The sequence below is a fragment of the Chrysochloris asiatica genome, unplaced genomic scaffold, assembly GCF_000296735.1.
Source record: "Chrysochloris asiatica unplaced genomic scaffold, ChrAsi1.0 scaffold00034, whole genome shotgun sequence".
Taxonomy (NCBI): Eukaryota; Metazoa; Chordata; class Mammalia; order Afrosoricida; family Chrysochloridae; genus Chrysochloris; species Chrysochloris asiatica.
The window spans coordinates 16,069,406-16,092,017 of record NW_006408552.1 but is presented as its reverse complement, the minus strand read 5'-3'; the positions used below and the strand labels follow the sequence as shown (position 1 = coordinate 16,092,017).

The following is a 22,612-nucleotide window of genomic DNA, read 5'->3' as shown; positions in this document are numbered from 1 at the left end:
TTCTGACAAAACTGGTATCACCCAGAGGCTGGGAAGATGCCTACAGCACACTCCCCCAAAAATATGACAGAGGAATCTGCCTTGCTCAGAGATGTGATCCTGTGATAGTTCTTTTCCTGACCTCTGTCACCACCCAGCATGTGAGCAACCTTTCCCTCCATCACACTCTCCTCCATCTCCACATAAGCATGTGGAAGCTGGATGAAGAGTAAGGAAGACCGGAGAAGAATTGGTGCCTTTGAATGATGGTGCTGAAGGAGAATATTAAAAGCACCATGGACTGTCAGAAGAACCAACAATTCTGCCTTGGAAGAAGCACAGCCAGAATGCTCCTTAGAAGACAGGAAGGTGAGATTTCATCTCCTGTAGTTTGGGCGTGCTTTCAGGAAGGACCAGTCCTTGGTGAATAGAGTCAGTGTAAACAAGGAAGGCCCTCAATGAAACGCACTGACACAGTGGCTTCAACAATGGATTCAGACATGGCAATGATTGTGGGCATGGTGCCAGACCAGCCAGTGTATTGTAACCAACTCAACAGCACCTAACAACAACAAGGTCCCCTGAACAAACCGGGGTCCCCAAAGGAGCATGTCAGAGCCTTGAAGGTCTGTTTCATGCTGAAGGTAAAATAGCTTAAGAATCAATGTGTTTGTAGAGGATCCTACCTCCAGGACTCCTGATCTACATCAGGAATGGACTGCTAACGACAAGGTTATCGGTTCAAACCCAGCAGCTGTTTCTTGGAAACCCTATACAGGGTCACTATGAGTCACAACCAACTTCAAGGCACTCAGCAACAACCACCAGCCTCTAGGTGATGATGTCTACCCAGGGCCCTTTAGAAAAGGCCCTGTTCATGGGGCCTCTCTATTAGAACAGCTGCTGGCATTGGGTGTTGGTGCCTGGTCTAAGTACCCTACAAAAAACAGTACTTCATCAACCTCGTCCACGGCTAGCATCCCACGCCTGCCTCTGATTTAATTTGGGGCCTGGAAAGAGAGGGTAGCACCAGGCGGGGGTGGCAGCTGCCCAGCAAATTGCCGACCGCTCCCCCTGTAAATTCCCGTGTCTTCCTCCCTCCCTCCACAAACTCTGATTTATGAGGACCACGATGCAGACAGACACATTGTGATTGGATGCACTGCTCTCGGGTAGAGAATTTACTTCAGATCAACAGAAAATTATTTCTGAAGCTCCCTCAGCCATTAGTCTCTGTTAGGCCAATGCAGGGAGCAGGTGGGACCAAGGGGGTCCTCTCAGGAATTATCTCGAACCAGATAAAACGACCAATGGCTAGGGTCAGGGCGTTAGTCCTCTGCCCATTCCTGGAGAAGCCTCGTGACTCCTGGCTTCCTCCTTCATTACCAGAGCCCTGCTCTCTCTCCTCCCGGGCCTCCCTCCTCTCATCTTCTCTCCTCATTTTCTCTGCTCAGCTGCCTTCCTTGGACCTTGCCTAAGTAAATCGAGCACCTCTGTCAACTGCTTGTTTCTTATGTGTGTCCACAACTGTGTCTGCACACGATCATCCTCACTGATAACCAAGGAACCTTCCTTAGACCCAGGAATTTAGAGGGGAGCGGTCGGCAATTTGCTGGGTGGCTACTACCCCATTCTGCTCTTACTACAGATGCTGGAATGGTTGGGTTTCAGCTCCATGTCAACAAGATGGACAAGATGCTATAGTTGTGTAGTGGTCAACCTTAAAGAAACAGAATTGTCTGACAAACCAGGTCGCGATGTCTCATTAAACAAAGTCTCAGCAGTTAGCTGTAAGGTTGGTGGAGCCCATCCAGAGGTACCTCGGAAGTAAGGCCTGGTGAAGGCAACTGGATTGCTCAATGTGTGCACTGAGTGTGGAAAGATTAGAGATCTAACCAGATAGAACCTACCAAAGTCACTTTTATCCATGCAACTCAAGAGCCCTCCTCCCGAAGATTACATAGAAGATGGCCTGGGAAGTAGGATAACTTAAAGTTTGGGGGCCCCAGGAAAACCCTGCCCTTTCCAATGAATAGCCCCCAGCCTTTGGTAAGTGCATGAATCTTTATGGCCTTGTTTTTCTCCTCTGTAGAATGGGAGCAACCATGGTTTCCACTTCAAAAGTGTGTTGGGAGCGTGAAGTGAGTCACCACGTGAATGGTGCTAGGGACACTGGGAAGCCTGTCTGAGTATCTGTTATTACATAACCCTGAAGGTTTATTTTTTTCTTTCTCTTAGTTGGACAATTAAAAGGAAGAATGGAGGCAGCATTGTGGTTTAATACTGGTCCATTGAGGACAAGCAGGGCTGTACATCAGGGTGGATAGATGAGGGAAGGAGACCTGGTGGTGCAGTGGGATGGTGCTCAATGGGGACTGGAAAGATTGGCAGCTCCACGGAAGAAAGACCTGGCAATCTACTTCAGAAGTCTACCAATGAAAACCCTGTGGATCACAACACAACTCTGCCTGGTACGGAGCAGGAAGATGAGCTCCAGGGGTTGGAAAGTCCTTGATAGGATAAGCACTGGACTGTGAACCACAAGGTCAGTGGTTTGAGCCCACCAGCGGCTCTGAGGGAGGAGGATGAGGCTCCAAAACCATATGCAGGATCCCTATGAGCTGGAAAGGACTCGACGATACTTAACAGCAACAACAGTGGATTCGAGCACATGCCAACAATCGTCAAGATGCTACAGGACCAAGCAACACTTCATTCTGTAGGTCACTGAAACCGAAGACTACAGTGAATATCTGTTGAGTGAGTGAATGAACGAGGAAGTGACACAGAACTATCTGAGGGAGCTAGACTGTCAGCACCTCTTCTAGGATGTAGGCTGGACCCATCCACCAACAGGGTCACTATGAGTCAGAACCAACTCAATGGCACTTCACAACAACAGACATTTCCCCACGTGGTTCCAGCATTAGCATCCATGAGGACTAAGAGAGAAATGGGGAAAAGTCCCAAGTATGGATGAGAAAGGGGGGCTTGCTGGCACAATGGTTAAACACTGGAGTGCTAACCAAAAGGTTAGTTGTTTGAACCCACCCAGTGACTCCTTGGGAGAAAAGATGACAGCCTCAGCCTGTTCTCTCCTATAGGGTCTCCGTGAGTCAGAACCGATACACTAGCACGCCACAACAGATGAGGAGGAGGGAGATCCAAGGGACACATCTGTGCCCGCACTCAGATGACTTAATTGAAGCAGTTCTGATGTGCCCTGGAGACCATCAGTGACCAGCCACCCTGCTGGTGGTCTTTGTTCCCTTCATGTTCCCTTTGGGGGCCACCATGTGTGGGAGCTAGTGGTACCCACTCCTGGAAGTTGTAGGGGTCTGCGGGGACAGTGATCAGAGAGCAGGTTCTGACATTCATTTTCTTTTTCTTTTTTTAAAAATATTAAAGATAAGCTCCGAGATGCTCCCTTATAAATCCCTGTTTACCTGTGAGTCTCTAACAATATTTATGGCTTTCATCAGAAGAAGAGGAAGTTTAAGACGCTTATCGCCAAGTTTATTGACTGAAAAGCAGGATAAGCAAGCATATTCAGCGTTTTTTCTTTGCCCGTGGACCCACGAGCTCATTCCATCACTGTGGCTGTCTTTAAAATGAGACTTTTAAGTGTTCTCTAATTGCATAAACTTCCCTCTGAAGGGAGCTGATGCGGGAGCTCCTTGGATCTTTGTCTCTGAGTCCAGATCGCAGCCAAATCTGAGGGTAAATAAACTGTGATCATGAGCCCCCACTCCCCACACACACTCCCCGGGATGAGCAAAGCGTAGAGGGAATAAAACTGCTCTGAGAAGACCAGAGGCTGGAAGAGAGGAGATGATCTTGAGCCAGAGGGACTCCTAACTCATGCACTCAGAAAAAGAAACTTTTGAAGACAAAGCACTTTGCAAAATGAAGAAGAAGAAAAAATTATCCATCATTTCTGGCAGAATAAAGTAGAAGAGTTTTCAGAAACTGGTTGATAAGCTCCCAACAAGGGCATTGTGTCAGGAAACTATTGCTTCTAGACTTGGTCATATTGGAACGCATCCCCATGGCCCAGTGTGATGAGATGAGGTTACACAGAACGTGGTAGGTAGCTCGTTAGCATTGGGTCATCTCAGATCTGTGACCTTAGAGGACTTGTTGCCTTCAAGTCAGTTCTGACTCATACAACCCTTAAGACAGAGTAAAAGTGCCCATAGAGTTTCCTAAGCTTCCATCTTTACAGAGCAAACTGCCTCATCCTTCTCCTGTGCAGCAGCAGTGGGTTCGAACCGCTGGCCTTTCAGTTAGCAGCTAAACAGTGTGCCACCAGGGCTTCCTGAACTAGGTGAAGGTTGTTGATGTTCAGTGCCATGGAGTCAGTTCTGACTCAGAGTGAGCCCATGTACAACAGAAGGAAACATGGCTGGGCCTGCACCATCCTCCCAAGTTAAGTGGAGGTTAGCACAAATACAACTGTAAATCCTGACCCCTGCCTGTTTGTGGCGCTGCAGGTTAATGCACCAGACTGCAAAGCCATTTCAGCTGCAAGGTTGGTGGTTCTAGCTCACCAGATGCTCCTCAGAAACCCTATACAGAGTTGCTATGGGTCGGAACCGACTCAACAGCACTTAGCAACAACAACAAATCCTAAATTACGGAGTCCCGGTGTGGCGCTGTGGGTTAATGCAATGCGCTGGACTACAAAGTCGGTTTAAACCACGCTCATTAGCTGCTACTAGGAAACCCTATACAGGGTCGCTATGGGTCAGAACTGACTCGATGGCGCTTAACAACAACAACATTTGGCACATCGTGCCTTAGATTTACACAGTGATGAGGCAGTCTTCTCTCGTCAAGATTTACTGTCTTGGAAACCCGATGGAGCTATTCCACTCAGCTTTATAGGGTTTCATGCATCAGGTTGTACTCGATGACAGAGAGTTGGGTTCATTACTACTGGAATTAGAATCACTGGGGTCTTAGAAGCTCATGCACATCCATCTAAGATGCACTTATTGATCTCTCCCCATCCAGAGAAAACAGGAGTGATGAAAATTGAAGACACATGGGAACAGCTAGTCTAGTGGACTAATGGACCATGTGAGCTCCAGCCTCCGTGACCCTGAGACCAGAAGAACTGATGGTGCCCAGCTAGCTCAGCAACTGCTCGGGAAGGGATCGTATTAGACGGTCCTGGGTAGAGTGGGAGAAAAGTAGGGAACAAAATCCCAAATCATTGAGAACAAACAAACAGGCTTACTGGTCTGATAGAAACTGGTAGAACACAGGAGACTATGATCTTAGTCACCCTTCAGTTTGGGAACTGAAGGCATCCCGTGACTCAACTTTCAGCCAAACAAAAGGCAATGCTATTCGGGAACCCTACCTTCAGGGTGGTCTGCACTCCTTAGAACAATCAGCTACAGAAGATCAAAACAGCAGCATTTGCCCAAGAACCAAGTTCAGAAGGGTTGGGAAGGAAGGAGGAATGGAAACAGGGACACAGGGAGGAAGTGGGATGAGTGATGTCACATTGTGGGGACTGCAGTCAGTGCCATGAACCAAATTGTGTATTGACTGTTGAACAGAAAACTCATCTGCTCTGTAAGCCTTCACCTAATTCATGAGAAAACGTTAAAAGAAAAGTATATAGCTCTAGAGAGAGAATATGTTAAGAAGCAATAGCTTCACATTTTGATATTTTTGTTTAAGAAAGGTTTCTAGGATTTTGTAGAAGAAAGTCATTTAGCGTCAAATTTGAGAACCAATTCCCAAAAAACATATCCTTAAGATGTTGACTTAGGAAAGCTCCCTCTTTAGAGGACAGCCAGACATGTGGGGTGACACTGGTATGGTGCACATATTTCCAGGGGAGCTTGGAGGGAATGCCATCCCTCCAATGGGACTGTAGGTGCTAATCTGCCATCAGTTGAACAGGCTGGGCTCTCTGCTGCAGCCCCACTTCTCTGAGATGGTGGCTCAGCATCCAACCTCCATTCCCAGGTCGCAGGCACCCCAGCCAGCCCGTGCTTCTCTTGTTTTCCAGGATATCAGATCTCCTGGGAGGTCTATGGGAAGAACGACTCCCGCCTCACACATACTCTGAACAGCACGACTCACGAATACAAAATCACAGGGCTGTCTTCACTCACCACCTACACCATCGAAGTGGTGGCCGTCACCTCAGTGGGGGCCGGACTGGCGACCTCGTCCACCATCTCCTCTGGCGTCCCCCCAGGTCAGTACAATCATGAGTAGTGGTCTATTATTGCTTCTCACGGCAAGCTGTCTGCTGCTCGAAGTTCCCCAGTGTCTGCTTTTTTGCTGACCCTCCAATTCACCAAGCATAATGTCCTTCTGCAGAGACTCATTCCTTCTGATAACATTTCCACAGAATGAGAGACGAAGTCTGGCCATCCTGGCTTCTAAGGAGCACTCTAACTGTATTTTCTTCAACACAGATCTGTTTTTCTTCTGACAGTCCATGGTACTTTTAATAATCTTCTCCAATACCATAATTCAAATGCATCAATACTTCTGTGGTCTTCCTTATTCATTGTCCAACTTTCATAAGCATATGAGGCTATTGAAAATACCATGGCTTGGGTCAGGCGCACCTTTGTCCTCAAACTGACATCTTTGCTCTTGAACACTTTAACATTTATAACATTTGTTGTAAAGATTGGTGCTCATGGTGGCTGTGTGCCACTGAGTCAGTTCCAATTCATAGTTAAAAGATCACAGCCTAGAAAACCCTATGGAACTGTTCTGCTCAATAACGCATGGAAGAGCACCCCCTCAGTAAAAGGATTTGATAGTGTCTGCCCACTTCTTCCACCCGTGTGTGGTGTGGAGGTGGGGAAATGGGCTGGCAGGGAAGGAGCAGAGATTTGAATTTAACAAGGAGCCATGATCGCAAAGCTGTGAGACCCCAGGCTAGCATGGAGGTCCCTTCCTATGCCCCACTTCCCCTGAGTTGGTTCTGACTTATAGAGACCCAATAGGACAGCGTGGAACTTCTCCATTGGTTTTCCTAGTGTGTTGTTGTTGTTGTTGTTAAGTGCCATCGAGTCGGTTCCGACCCATAGCGACCCTGTGCAGGGTTTCCGAGGGTATAAATCTTTACGGGAGTAAAAAGCCTCATCTTTCTCCCACGGAGTGGCTGGTAGTTTCAAACCAGTGGCGCTATGGGTTAATGTGCCAGCAGTTCGAAACTGCCAGCTGCTCCGCGGGAGAAAGATGAGGCTTTCTGCTCCCGTAAAAATTTACAGCCTCGGAAACCCTGTTCAGGGTCACTATGGGCCGGAACCGACTTGAAGGCACTTAACTTAATATTAAAATGAAATACAAGAAATGAAAACAGCCCTGAAAGCAAATAATGAAACTGTGGATTTGAGACAAGACAAGGACAGAGGAGAAGACAGATACAGAGATGGAGAGAGAGAGAGAAGCTCCCAAATTCAGTGTGAGGAGAGAAGGAAGCCTGGGCGTCCAGTGTTGGGCTGTAACCGAAAGGTGGTTCAAACCTACCTGCCACTCTGTGTGAGCCAGAATGCAGTGGGTGTGGATTTGGGGTTTGGGTAAGAATGACCTGCCATACTTGAAGATACCATTCAGCATAGGTAGGTGTGAATACCTGTCATCTTGTCCTTTTGGAAATTCAGATCATCTCCCTAAATGCTTAACGCCCTCCCTTCAGCTTGGAAGAGATTGCTACTAACTTTCTCTCCGATTATGAAGTTCATGTTTAGAATGAAAACATTTTTCTAAGGAATTCATGAATACATGTGAATTCAAGGAAGTGTTGTGGGGTTACCGGCTCAGCATGGACCCAAAAGGCAACCTGCAATCAGTTCATTCTTTAATTAAAGATCTAAGTCTCCTTGACATTTAAAACATGTCAATGTGCCTTGTTTTAGTCTTTGAGAAAAGTTGTTATTGCTGTTGGTGCTATGGAGTTGATTCTGACTCATAGTGACCCCCTATGGCAGAGTAGAGCTGCCCCATAGGACTTTCTAGGCTATCATCTTTACAGGATGGTGGGTTTGAACCACAGACCTCTCGGTTAGTAGCTAAGCACTTAACTGCTGCACAACCATGGTTCCTTTTGCACAACGGCTTTTTCCTTAAAGAACTGAAAGATCTACATGAAACTAGAATTTATCCCCACCTAGGAGTCCTGGTGTGGCGCTATGGGTTAATGTGCCAGACTGCAAAGCCATTTGAACCGCAAGATCGGCAGTTCAAGCTCACCAGCTGCTCTTTGGAAACCCTATACACAGGGTCACTTTGGGTCAGAACTTAACAACAATAAAAAGAAATCCCCATCCCGTTCAATCTTCATAAACTGTTTATTCTCTTACAAGGATGGTGTGCATGACAGGGAGAGGAAGTTAAAAAAACAAAAACAAAAACCCCAAACCACTGCCATCCAGTCAATGTTGACCCTGTAGGACAGAGTAGAACTGCTCCGCAGCCTTTCCAAGGCTGTAAATCTCAATGGGAGCAGACAGCCTCGTCTTTCTTTTAATGAGCAGCTAATGGGCTTGAACCATCACCCTTGCAATGAGTAGCCCAATGCTTGTTCCATAGCACCGGGAATCAAAAATCCCCACAGGAATGGATGTATCCAGCATCCCTTACTTCTTCTTCTGGGTCTGAATTTCAATGAACTGGCTCAATAGTCCTTCTGGTGAGGGTGGTGTGGCCAGTGGGGGCTAGGGGAAGAGTTTCCTGTCCTGAGAGTAGTTTCATAGGGACAGTCCTTCCTAAACCATTTGCCAGGGAGTAAACTCCAACTCAGGGTGACCCGACATGCCTCAGAATAGAACTCTGCTCCATTGGGTTTTCAAAAGCTGACATTTTTGGTCCCCAGAAAAGATCACCAAGCCTTTCTTCCAATGTACCTTGTGAGTGAGCTCAAACCTCCAACTGTTTGGATCACAGTCTAGCACCTTAAGCATGCATAGTGGTGATTATGTGCCGTGGAGTCGGTTCCGACTCATAGCGACCCTGTACAGGGTTTCCAAGACTGTAAATCTTTATGGGAGCAGAAAGCCTCATTTTTCTCCCATGGAACAGCTGGTAGTTTCGAACTGCTGACCTTGTGGTTCGCAGCCCAATTCGTAACCACTGTGCTACCAGAGGAATTCCTAGTAGCTAGGCCATCAGCTAGCTACTGAGCCAACAGGAGGGGTCTGGCCTCACATTGCTCCCACACAAAGTCTTTCTCCATCCAACAAGCAACCAACATCCCCTTCATTCTAAAGCTGTGGTCTGCACACAGAGTTTGCATCAGAATCACCAGGGACTTGTTAGGAAACATACTGCTAGGCCCCACCCCCAGCTTCTAACTCTGCCTGCATGCCCAGTTTGCATTTGGATTGTGTTAGAGGGAGTGGTTGAAGCTACCTGCTGGAGACCCCCCTTTGAGAACTATTGCCTTGAAGCAGTTCATTATTATTATTTTTTAATGCATATGTTAAATGAAATGTTAGGAGTTTTTTTTTTTAAAGAAAAATGTTTCTGAGTTACAGAAAGATACCCCCTAAATTTTATTTAAATAGCCAGTTCCCAGTAAATGTTACAGTTGTGTGCCAAGTCAATTCTGACTTACAGCGACTCCATATGACAGAGTAGAACTGCCCGATGGGGCTTCCTGGGCTGGCATCTTTACGAGACCAGATCACCAGGTTTTTCTCCAGAAAAGTGACGAATGGGTTCGAACCTTACTTGCTGCGCCACTAATCCCAGTAATTAGCACATATTTAAAGTAGTTGAAAGTTGGATCGTGAATAAGGAAGACCATGAAAGAATCGATGGATTTGAATTATGGTGTTGGCAAAGAATATTGAAAGTACCATGGAATGCCAGAGAAGTAAATGAATCTGTTTTGGAAGAAGTATAATCAGACTGCGCCTTCGAATCGAAGATGGTGAGATTTCATCTTTCATTCTATGGACACATTGTCAGAAGGGATTGGTCCCTGCAGAAAGACATCATGCTTGGAAAAGTGGAGGGTCAGCAAAAAAGAGGAAGACCCTCAATGAGATAGAGTGACACAACTGTGGGATGGCTGGCAGCAACTCTGAGATCAAACCTAGTAACAACCATGAGGATGGTGCAGGACTGGGCGATGTTTCATTCTGTTGTGCACAGGGTCATTATGAGTTGGTAATGACTTGATGACACCTAGTAACAATACCTAAGTAGCTAAAGTCAGTCCCCAAAGCATGTATTTAAAATAGGGTTAATGCAGGCATTCCCCAAGAGATGGATGCACAAGTTCCCTTCCTAACTGTGTCTTTATGGATGTGTAGGCTGGTTAATGTGCTGGACCACAAGGTAAGCATGAACTGCAAGGTTGGTGGTTCAAGCTCACCAGCCACTCCTTGGAAACCCTATATGGGGTCCATATGAGTCGAAACCGACTTGTCAGCACTTAACAACAACAACAAGGTGAGTCAGACAGACGTATGAGGTTCTCAGGGAGCCTGACTCTAGAGCAAGAAAAGCCTCACCGTCTTTTCCATGCTTTCAAAGCTGCAGGTACAGTAAGTACAGTTGATGGTGATGGTGGGTTTGTTGTGAGGCAGGGGTTGGTTGGACAGCTAATCACAAGGTGGGCAGTTCAAACCCACCAGCTATTTCTTGGGAGAAACATGAGGCTTTCTGCTCTGGGAAAGAGTTACAGCCTCAAAAACTTCATGCGAGGTCATTTGGAGTCAGAATAAAGTTGATGGCAGTGTGTGGGTAGATGTTGGTCCATTAGTTTGGAGGTGAGGGCAAACTCATAACTTTAAGGGCTTGTGGAGGTTGGCTGTAAACAGGGTAACCTGGGGGCAGCATATACTTTGATGATGGCTTGTGAGGAATGGGATGGCTCAGGGCCAGGCAGTATTTTGTCCTGTTGTGCACAGGGTTCCTATGACTGGAACGGACTCGATGGCACCTAACAACAACAGTAATAACAGCCCTAATTATTACGACATTACACAGTCCTGTAAAACCCCCCCTCCCCCACCTTGAATGTGTCTGCTCAGAGGGAGCACTATACTGTTGTGGGAGCTTCCTACTCACAAGGAGGCATCTGCCAGAGGTAACCTCAGACAATAAAGCCTTTTCAGAGCCCACTTTTCTGTCCAGTCCATTCCCCCGAATCTGGTTGTAGGGAAACCAGACCGAGCAAGCTGGGGGCCTCCAAACATGAACACCTGCCCAGGTGAGCTACCTGGAAGTCATACCTGATGTGTCCGCTTGTCCACCACCCTCCTGTCCTGTGCTCAAGGCACTGAGGAGATCCTGAGACAATGATGGAGATACCATTCATGTGGCTTTCCATCCATTTGTTCTTTCTAGTATTCAACCCGATCTACCTGTTACAGCAAGCTCCCTGGGATCCCTGGGAGCACAGAGGTTACGTGCTTGGCTGCTAACTGAAACAGTGATGGTCCAAACCCACCAGCCACTCCATGGGAGAAAGATGTCACAGTCTGCTTCTGTAAAGATTCGTGTTGTTGACTTCAAGTCAATTCTGACTCCTAAGGACCTATGCACAACAGAATTAACCACTGCCCAGTTCCACCCCATCCTCACAATTGTTTCTACGTCTGAGCCCATTGTTGCAGCCACTGTCAATCCATCTTGTTCAGGGTCTTTTTGTCCCTGACCCTCCATTGACCAAGCATGATGTCCTTTTCCAGGGACTGCTCCCTCCTGATGATACTTCCACAGTAGGTGAGACCAAGTCTCCCCATCCTGGCTTCTAAGGAGTACTCTGGCTGTAGGTCTTCCAACACTAGTTTTTTTGTTCTTCTGGCAGTCCATGGTACTTTTAATGTTCTTCTCCAGATCATAACTCAAATGCATCAGTTCTTCTACAGTCTTCCTTATTCATTGTCCAGCTCTATAAAGATGAAAACGTAGGTAACCCTAGGGGACAGTTCTGCTCTGTTCTACAGGCCAGTAAGAGTCCACATCAACTTGACGACAATAGGCTTTCTTTGGTGGCACAGTGGTTAAGCACTTGACTGCTAACCAAAAGGTGACAGTTTAAACTCACCCAGCTGTTCCACAGGAGAAAGAACTGGCAATCTGCCCCCATAAAAATGACAGCCTAGAAAATGCTCTGTGATGGGGCTGTCCTAAGTCAGAATCCTTGTGCAGAGATGAATGAGATGCAACAGGTCACATGACTACCAGGGATACGTGCCCCTTTACTACCCTTCACAGGCCTGGAGTTGGGGTGACCCATTGAAGGTGTTATTGAAGAAACAATCTATGTGTTCTACATTTGTGGTTTTGCAAACATATGTTTGTTTTTTCCCATAGAGACATTTTGAGACTTTTGACTTAAGCATGTTGGAGATGTTTCCTAAGTCGTGAGTGAATTTCTGTCTCTTCTTGTCCTCTCCTGTTTCTATCTAGAACTGCCAGGTGCTCCATCTAATCTGGTCATCTCCAACATCAGCCCTCGCTCTGCCACACTCCAGTTCCGACCTGGTTACGACGGGAAGACAGCCATCTCCAAGTGGATCGTGGAGGGTCAGGTATGTGTTTCCTTGGAACAGGGCAATGGAATGTCCAGAAATTTCTATCTTTGCAGAATGATTCAGCCAGACCTGAAGCCATCCAGCTCAGGGTGGTTTTGATAAAGCACTGGACTGCAAGATTGGTTTGAACCACAAGGTCAGCAGTTCAAACTCACCAGCCGCGCCTTGGAAACCATATGCAGGGTTGTTGGCACTTAACAACAAGAAGCAGTGTTTGAAGGAAAGGTTCCCAGGTGATGTGCATGGCTAAGTGCTTGGCTACTAACCTAAAGATTGGTGATTTGAACACACCCAAAGGCACCACGGAAGAAAGACCTGGCAATGGACTTCCATAAAGATTATAGTCAAAATAGGGATAGAAGGGGAACAGCAGCAACAAAAAAAGAACACAGCCAAGAGAATCCTAAAGGGCACAGTTGTATTTTGGCACTCACTCATGGGCGCCAACTGGACATCCATGGCTTTGTTTGTTGGTGGTGGTTAGGGTTTGAAGAGGACTCCTGGTGTGCACTGTAGAATCAGCACTAGACTACGTGAACTATAAGGTCGGCAGTTGAAACCCACCAGCTGCTCCTCAGAAACCCTGTAAAGGGTCGCCATAGTCGGAACAGACTTGCAATTAACGACGACAGTGTTAAGTGCTATCAAGTGTTTTCCAACTCATAGCAACCTTCTATATGGTCTCAAGGGGATTTGAACCACCAACCTTGTGGTTAGCAATCCAGTGCTTATCCTACAGCACCATACCTATTAGGACTATGTTGTTGTTGTTGTTGAGTGCCATTGAGTCAATTCTGACTCATAGTATCCCCATGTTGCAGAGTAGACCTCTCCCATAGGGTTTCCTAGTCTGTCATCTTTAGAGAAGGACTGGTAGCACCATAAGTTAAGCTTCAGGCTGCTAGCTGCAAGGTCAATAGTCCAAATCCACCTGCCACCCCAAGAGAGAAGATGAGCCTGTCTGTTTCTTGAAAGGTGTGCAGCCTCAGCACCCCTGTGGGGCAGTTCTATTCCATTCTGCAGGGCCATTGTCAGTCAGAGTGGACTTAGGGCAGTGAGTCTTAGTCTTTATGGGAGCAGAGTCCCAGGTCTTTCTCCCACAAGCTGCTGGCGGGGGTGGTGTCAGACAACCAATCTTTCAGTTAGCAACCAAGCGCTTCACCATCATGTCACCAGGACTCCTTTAGGTGAGTTGTTGTTATTGTGTGCTGTCGAGTAGGTTCTGAGTCATAGTGACCCTATGTAGGGTTTCCAAGGAGTGACTGGTAAGCTTGAACCTCTGGCCTTCTGATTCAAATGACTTTGCAGTCTGGCGCATTAACCCACAGCGCCAAACCAGGACTCCCCAGTGCTTAGTAGTCAGCTACAAAGCAGCATGCCGCCCAGGGACCCATTTGACAATTACATTCAAACTAGGGAGGTGGTGGATCAGAAGCTTGCTTGGGATATGGGGAGAATGACTGCACTCATGCCCGGCATTGTGTGTCGGGGGGTGGGGAGGGGTGACTTCTGGGGACTCCAGGAAAGCTAGTCTAGGCAGAGCGCAAGGGGAGTGGTCTCTGGGTACAAGTCTGGACATGTGAAGGACTCTCATGAGCTAAGTTAGCATCTACTTTTCTTCTCTGGCCTCCTCTTCAATCGGGTCTTCTCTGCAGGAGAGCCTTCTTTAAGCTCTCAGTTGCTGCTCTAAGCGTTCCAGGAAGGTTTGATGCCTTAGAGGTATCCTTAGTGAATTACGGAGGGGACTGACAAAAGGCCCCTTGATCAGCTGATGATCGGATGTGGGTTTAAATAAAAGAAAATAACTGACACTTTCTGTTGGTATTTCTGGATTGGTGATGCTCTGCTTAATTAATAACCTTTGTCTGTCAAGTGAGTAAAACCTCTCTCCCCACATGCTCATGGTCACTGTGATAGCTGAGAATGTTAATGTTGCGCATTTTCATTTGCCGCTTCTCTCTACCTGCATGGCATCTCAGCAAACCCCTGCTGTTTCCTGTGCCCTAATAGTGGAAATAGCATGGAGCCTCCTGAAAAACCTGCTCTGAGCAGGGGTTTCCATAATGAAGACGCTAGTAGTAACACTTTGGCTACAGATAAAACCGCTTCCATTCTGAAAATGGAAAGGAAAACGGGAAGAAATAAATATAAAAGCCCACTTAGTGCTTATGTGTGCATAATAGTAGCCATTTTCTTAAAAGGAACTGCTCTAGAGAGTGTTATGGACTAATAAAATAAAGCAGGAGTCTGTTTAGCGTGAGTCTGTCTGTAAGTAAAGAGTAGTGAACATGGAGCTTACAGGATCCCAGGAGCCAGCAGATAAGGCGCTTAAAGATGCCCAAGGTCACCAGGCGGTGTCCCTGGTAACATCACTTACAATAACATACACCTCAGAGACATCAGAAGAGCGACCGGCATCTTCCATCTCACAAATGGACTTTCTGCCGAGGGATGGGTGTCAGCTGATGGATGGGAGACCGTGGGCTTTGTTTCATTTTTCTCTGAGCTGATATACTCACCAATGAGAACATCTTGTAGGATGTATGTGGCTTTCTGTTTCCCTAACATGCCCTTGATTCAAGGCCTCCTGCAATACATTTCTCCGAGAGGCGAGAGGTAGGGAAAACGTTGTCTCATCCAATAAGTATGTCTCCTTTACTCTTGCCAGTAGCTGAAACCCTTACCATCTGGGTTGTTTTCTCCTTTGTTGTTGAAACTATTGGAGATGGGATAAAGGCAAAATGTACTGCCTGAGACTATTCAAGGCTAGTAGCTCCCTTCTGTTTGCATCAGATGATGCTGTGGTTGTTCCTTCTGGTCCAGGTAGTACCTCGGTTGCTCCAGTCCTATGCTGGACAGGGAGTCTCAGAGACTGTCCAGTCTATACTGCTGTTGTGATGGATAGCTGCTGTAGAGTTGACCCCAGGTACAGCAGAACAGTCATTGTCCAGTCTTATGCCATCATCATGATCCCTGGGATATTTGTGACCACTGTGTATAGTCTCACCAAACATCTCCCTCACCACCGCTGGCCCCGCCATGTAACCAAACACTATATCCCCTCCTGATAGCACATCCAAAGTAAAGTATTCAATGTTTCAGACAATATTCTGTGGTCCACAGGGTTTCCATGAGCTGATTTCCAGAAAGAGATCGCCAGGCCTTTCTTCCTGGTCTGTCTTAGTCTGGAAGCTCCTTTGAAACCCACCCACCTAGGATAACCCTGCTGGTGTTTCAAATACTGGTGCCATAGTTTCTAGCATGATAGCATCACTCCAGCCACCGCAGGAGGACACTTGGACAGATGGGAGGGGAGCGCCTTCCTGTTTCTAGGGAATAGGAGAGACTCATGAGAGAGAAGATGCAAGTGCCTTCTGGGGCCTGTGTCTCCACCTCAGAGGGAGAAGCCAAAGGGACCGAAGTTCATTCAAAGACAGGATGTGTGTGTGCCTGAAACCAATGACTGGCTTAGCGCGTTGCTCTAAATTGGGATGAGGGTTTATAATGCAGTAGGACGCCCCATGCATCCCGGGCCAGAAGCTAACCTGAGTTTGATCAGCAGACCATCAGCTGAACATCCATCTGATGGTACAAGGGGGCTTCAAAAAGTTTGTGGAAAAATCCCATGATCTTCTCATTCCATTTTTCCATGAACTTTATAAAGCCCTCTCATATTTAGAGATCACTCGATGAGACCGTAAAATTCCACAGCTTGAAAAACTGTCCATTCCAGCGATCCCATATCTCCTCTTCCCAGTAGAAATGCACTTCAGGAACATGCTGGCCTCAGAGTTGCACTGGCTTGCATCTTTGCAGAGGACTTTGCCTGTTCTTGACTCAGCCCATCCCCAGAAAGCACAGATGTAGCCATGCAGCTGGAGAATCTGGCTCTAAATGAATGAGTCACCTCACTTGGGAGGCTAAGGGATGCTTGTACATTGCCCAGTTTAGCCTCAGCTATTTTATTTTTTATATATTATCTTGGCATCTTAGTTTTTTAATGCTGTTATAACACAAATACCACTAGGGGATGGTTTTAACAAACAGAAATATATCTTATCACAGTTTGAGGGGCTAGAAGTATGAATTCTGGGTACCGAGTTGAACTCCAGGGGAAAGCTGTTTCTTTCTGTCTGCTTTAGAGAAAGGTCCTTGTTTCCATTCAATAGTTATGGTCCCAGCATCCCTTGGGGTTCACCATATGTCTTAATATCAATGTTTTCTTGGGTCTAGGAGGGTCTCAGCATGTGGACCCTAGGTCCAAAAATGCACTCCACTCCCAGTTCTTTGTGCTTAGTGGTAGTAGGTTCCTCAGGGCTCTGCTCACTTGCTTAATCTCTTTTATGTCTCAAAGGAGATTGACTGGAGATAATTTCATCCTGTAGATTGCATCTTGCCACATTGACATAACCGCCTCTCATCCTGCCTCACTGGTATCGTGTGATGTTGTTGTTCAGTACCATCAAGTTGGTTCAGACTCAAAGCAGCCCCAGGTATGAAATGAAACACTGGCCAGTCCTGCACCATCCTCACTGTCTTTGCTGTGTTTGAGCCCATTGATGCAGCTGCTATGTCAGTCCATCTCGTTGAGGGTCTTCTTCTTTTCCTCTGACCCTCCACTTTACCAAACATGATATCCTTCTCCAGGGACTGGTCCCTCTGTTAACATGTCCAAAGTTCATGACACACTTGCTTCTAAGGAGTAGTCTGGTTCTCCTACTTCCAGGATGGATTTGTTCATTCTTCTGGTAGTCTATGGGACTTAAACAATGTACTTTTGCCAACACCATCCTTCAGCTACATCAGTTCTTCTCTGGTCTTCCTTATTCGGTGCTCAGCTTTCACATGCATGTGAGTTCATAAATACCACCTTAGCCCTTAAAGTGACATCTTTGCTCTTGAGCACTTTAAAGAGGTGTCGTGCAGCAGATTTGCCTAATGCAATATGTAATTTGATTTCTGGACTGCTGCTTTCATGAGCTTTGATAAAGTATTCATAGAGGTGAGATTTACAACCACAGAATAATTACGCTGAATGACAAAATTGAGAATAATGACATCATACTAAGAATTATGGCCAGGCAAGTTGATGCATATTTGGGGGTGGGGGGGATGCAGTTCAATCCAGGACACTAGGTTACAGTCTTTGTTCAATGTGAGCAGGGTTCTTAACTGTCCTGTTGTGGCACTAGTCCTGACCCTAGAACCTCCCCAAGCCCACTGCCATTGAGTTATTCCAACTTAGAACAGAGCCTTATGTAAGGTTTTCAAGACTAAATCTTTCAGAGAGCAGACAGCTTCTCCTTTCTCCCTCTGAATGCTGGTGGGTTTGAACCACTAATCTTGCTATTAGCAGCCCAGGGTTTATCTCACAATACTACCTGGTATCTTTGGCCCAAGGACAGCACCTGGTGTATAGAAGGAAGGCTCTGCAGAAAGGCTTGTTGCACTGATGAACAAATCATTGCACAAAAAGGGACAGAAATAATCACATATATTCATTACGGACTGAGTTGTGTCTCCCCTCCCCTAAACGCCTATGTGTTGTAAATTCTAAACCCTTATACCTATGGTTGTAACCCCATCAGAGTATAAGCTTGTTTTGTTATGCTAATCACATACTCTATGTAGGGTCTGTCTTCAGCCTTGATATACAAAATCAGTAGAGTCTGCATAGAAAAGGAAGCATCAAAGGACAGGATTATAGATATATACCAGGAATGGAAGCTGAAAAAGATGATCTTCTCCCAGAGCCAACCAAGAGAGCCTATCCCTAGAGCAGGAGCCCTGAAATCAGACTTATTGTTGTTGTTAAGTGCTGTCAAGTCGGTTCCGACTCATAGTGACCCTGTATAGGGTTTTTGAGGAGTGGCTGGTAAGCTTGAAACACTGACTTGTAATTCAAACTGATTTACAGTCCAGCACATTAACCCACAGTGCCACACCAGGACTCCAAATTCGGACTAGTAGCCTCCTCAACTATGCAGTCCTGGTGTGGTGCTGTGGGATAATGCGCTGGACTGCGAGGTCGATTTGAACCGCAACATAGATTTTAACCCCAAGGTCAGTTTAAACAATAAGGTTGGTTTGAACTGCAAGCTCACAGATTCAAACTCACCAGCCACTCCACGAAAACCCTATACAGGGTCTCTATGTGTCGGAACCAACTCAGCACTTAACAACAAACTATGAGAGAATTTATTTCTGTTTGGAATAAGCTTTGGGCCACTAAACGCAAAGTCGGTGTTTAAAACCCACCAGCCTTCCACTCCATGGGAGAAAGACGAAGAGGAGGCAGTCAGCCCTGTGAAGATTTAGTCTCAGAAACCCTCAACAGTTCTCCTCTGTCCTAGAGTTACTGTGAACCAGAATCCACTCAATCCACTCCGTGGCAGTGGAATTAGGGGCTTATGATCATTTGTCGTATTCCTGTTAAAGCACCAGTAAGAAGCTGAGATAAGACTGAAGGCAGATTCCTCATCCTTTAAAAGCACAACCTTGTGTGGAGCTGTAGGATAAGCACTGGACTGCTAATCACAAGGTTGATGATTAAACCCACCAGCTGCTTTTTGGAAACTATGCAGGGTTGCTATGAGTAAGAATGGACTCAACAGTACTTAACAAGAACAACAAAAGCACAGCCAATGAATCATGTGGATGGGTTTAGCATTTCTGGGAACTGATGTCTGGCATAGAACACCAGGCCTTTCTTCTGAGGTACCCCTGAGTGGACTGAATCCTCTAATCTTTTGGTACCACCAAATAACTCTTATTAAAATTTTATATTTTATTTACTTAACTGACCTACTGTTACCTCTGACTGTGGACAGAAATTCTAGTACATTTTGGTCTCCTTTAGGGTTCATTGTTGTTGTTGGTAGGTGCCATCAAGTTGATTCTGAAGCATAGCAGCCCTGTGCACGATACTGCCCGGTCCTTTGCCACCCTCACAATGGTTGTTTGAGCCCAGTGCCAGTCCATCTCGTTGTGGAAATTCCATTTTACCAAGTGTCATGTCCTTCTCCAGTGACTACTCCCTACTAACAATATGTCCAAAGTCTAAGAGACAAAGTGTCTCCATCCTGGCTTCTATGCAGAATTCTGGCTATACTTCTTCTTAGACAGATTTGTTTGTTCTTCTGACTGTCTATGGTGCCCTCAATATTCTTCTCCAACACCATAATTAAAAGCATCAATTCTTCTATGGTCTTCTTTATTCATTGTCCAACTTTCACATACAAATGAGCCTATGGAAAATACCTTGGCTTGCATCAAAAGCACTTTAGTCCTCAAATTGACATCTTTGCTCTTGAACATTTTAAAAAGGTCTTGTGCAACAGATTTGTGTAATGCAATATATCTTTTGATTTCTTGACTGCTGCTTCCATGTTAATTGTGGATCCAAGAAATATGAAATACTTGACAACTTCAATCTTTTCTCTGTTTACCATGATATTGTTTATTGGTCTAGTTGTGAGAATTTTTGTTTTCTTTATATTGAGGTGCAATCTATACTGAAGGTTGTCTTTGATCTTCATCAGGAAGTATTTCAAGTCCTCTTGGCTTTCAGCAAGCAAGGTTGTATCATCTGCATATTGCAGGTTGTTAATGAGTCTTCCTCCAATCCTGATGCCATGTTCTTTTTCATACAATCCAGCTTCTTGGATTTGCTCAGCATACAGATTGAGTAAGTGTGGTGAAAGGATACAACCCTGGTGCACACCTTTCCTGATTTTAAACTATTCAGTGTTCCCTTGTTCTGTTCAAATGATTGCCTCTTGGTCTATGTATAGATTCCTCCTGAGCACAATTAAGTGTTTTGGGATACCCATTCTTTGCAATGTTATTCTTAGTTTGCTAAGGTCTACACAGTTGAATACCTTTACATGGTCAGTAAAGCACAAGTAAACATCTTTCTGGCACTCTCTGCAGGGTTCATGGGCCAAATGTTTGATGGGTTTGTTTTGGGGTTTTTTTGTTATTGTTGTAGTTTTTTTAATCTCATCTCTTCTAGATCAGGGACTAGGAATTTCTCATCGCCAGTTCTATATCCCCTGTCCTCATTATGTGTGACAAGAAGGGCTTTTTGTGGCCCTTTTGATAACTATCCATCAACATCTCAGTTGTAATAAACCCTGACTTTAGAGTTTCAGTTGTTTCTCAGAATAGGAAGAGAGAGAGTGACATTATTTCCAAATAGTTGGCCCCCGAGGCAGAGGAGAACTGCCATTGGCTCTTAATGACCCCAGTCAACAACAGCAAAGTCATAATAACGCAGTCATCTGGGTAAATTTGCAGAGACAGGTGCCTCTTTTTTCCCAGCATAATATCCTTGCCTAAGCATTTAGGTCCTATGGTGATTGGTGAGAATGAAACATGCACTCGGATATCTTGCTATGTGTATTGTTTGCTTGATTGTCCATAATAGCCCCCTTCTGCCGGCTTCGCTCTTATTTTTCCACACACATAGGAGACCTGTGGAAGATGGAGAGTTTGAAGTGGTCTTTTTGTTCATTAGTCTATCACATCCATTTAGGTCCTGTTATGGGACTTTTTAAACTACCACCTGAGAAGAAAATACTGCGGCAGAAGTGACAGTTCAAGCAGGACCAAGGGAAACATTTCACAACATATGGCATTGTCGAGAAATAGAGGTCAATGTATGTATAAATCAAAGCTGCCAAACCAAATTCAATCAGATGAGAGTCGTATTTTCCTATTCTTCTTGAAGACTGCTTCAACCTGCTTTCAACCTGGCCTCTCTTGTTGAATTTTTTTTTTTTTAAGATTTGCCTTTGTTTTATTTTTCAACTCATTAGGTTTTATACATATTTTTTATTCATCCTGCAAGCATTAAGAAAAAAAAAAACACAAAAAAACCTACTCTTTTAGAATGAACTCAGGTAGTGTAATGGTTACAAATCAAGCTGCTAACTTCAAGATCAGCAGTTTGAAACTACCAGCTGTTCTGCAGGAGAAAGATGAGGCTTTCTGCTCTCATAAAGATTTACAGCCTCGGAAACCTTATACAAGGTCACTGTGAGTCAGAACCAACTCCAGGGCACATCACCACCACCACCACCACCACTCCTTTAAAGGCTTTGTTGTGTTAAGTATTATGTTAGATTCTAAACTATATTAATGAAAATTTTTAACCTCAAAAAAAAAGAAAGACTGTCAGGTTACTCTGATTTATGGCAACTTCATTGTTGTCAATGTAGTCCCTATACACAAGGTCGGTTTGAACTGCAACGTCAGTGGTCCAAACTTACCACCTGCTCCTCGGAAACCCTATACAGGGTCACTGTGAGTTGGAACCGACTCAACAGCCCTTAACGGCAACAACAGTACATCTTCTGGAGTCCTGATGTGGCGGTGTTTGATTAGCACTGGACTGTGAACCACAGGTTGGCAGTTATAATCCACCAGCTGCTCCTTTGAGAACCTGTACAGGGTCACTCTGAGTTGGAACCAACTCAATGGCATTTAACAACAACAATATACGTCTTCTAGAGTCCTGATGTACTGCTATGTGGAGTAAGCACTGGACTACTAACTGCAAGGTTGGCAGTTCAAACCCACCAGCAGCCCCTCAGAAATCCTATACAGGATTGCTATGAGTCAGATCCAACTTGATGCCATTTAACAACAACATCCTTTAGCAGTCTTGGTAGTGTCGTGGGTTAAACATTGGACTGCCAACCTCAAAGTTAGCAGTTCAAACCCACCAGCCACTCAGAGGGAGGAAGACATGGCAGTTTGCTCCTGTAAAGATATGCTATTGGTAAGTGTCATTGATTGAATCAGTTCCCACTCATAGCAACCTTGTGTAGGGTTCCTGAAGAGCGGCTGGTGGGTTTGAACCACAGACCTTGCAATTAGCAGCCCAGTGCTTACCCACAACAGGACTTGGAAAGCCTATGGGGGAAGTTCTACTCTGTCCTACCAGAGTCACTTTGAGTCAGAATCGACTCAACAGCAGCGGGTTTGGTTTGAGGATTTGGATGAAATCTATGAAGGGCAGCATTTTAGGGACCAAGGTCAGAAGGGCTTAGGAATGGAGGACTGGAAGCAAGAAATACAGGGAGAAGGTGGGGTGA

At 45.6% G+C, this 22,612-nt stretch overlaps 1 protein-coding gene across 1 annotated transcript in view; it reads left to right on the top strand.

Annotated features, from left to right (window-relative positions):
• Window positions 1-22,612, top strand: part of SDK1 (sidekick cell adhesion molecule 1) — a 774,959-nt gene that overhangs the window by 582,199 nt on the left and 170,148 nt on the right. The window contains exons 21-22 of the mRNA XM_006859873.1: window positions 6,008-6,199; window positions 12,388-12,509. Coding sequence (XP_006859935.1) covers window positions 6,008-6,199; window positions 12,388-12,509 — 314 coding nt within the window. The remainder of the gene's footprint in view (window positions 1-6,007; window positions 6,200-12,387; window positions 12,510-22,612) is intronic.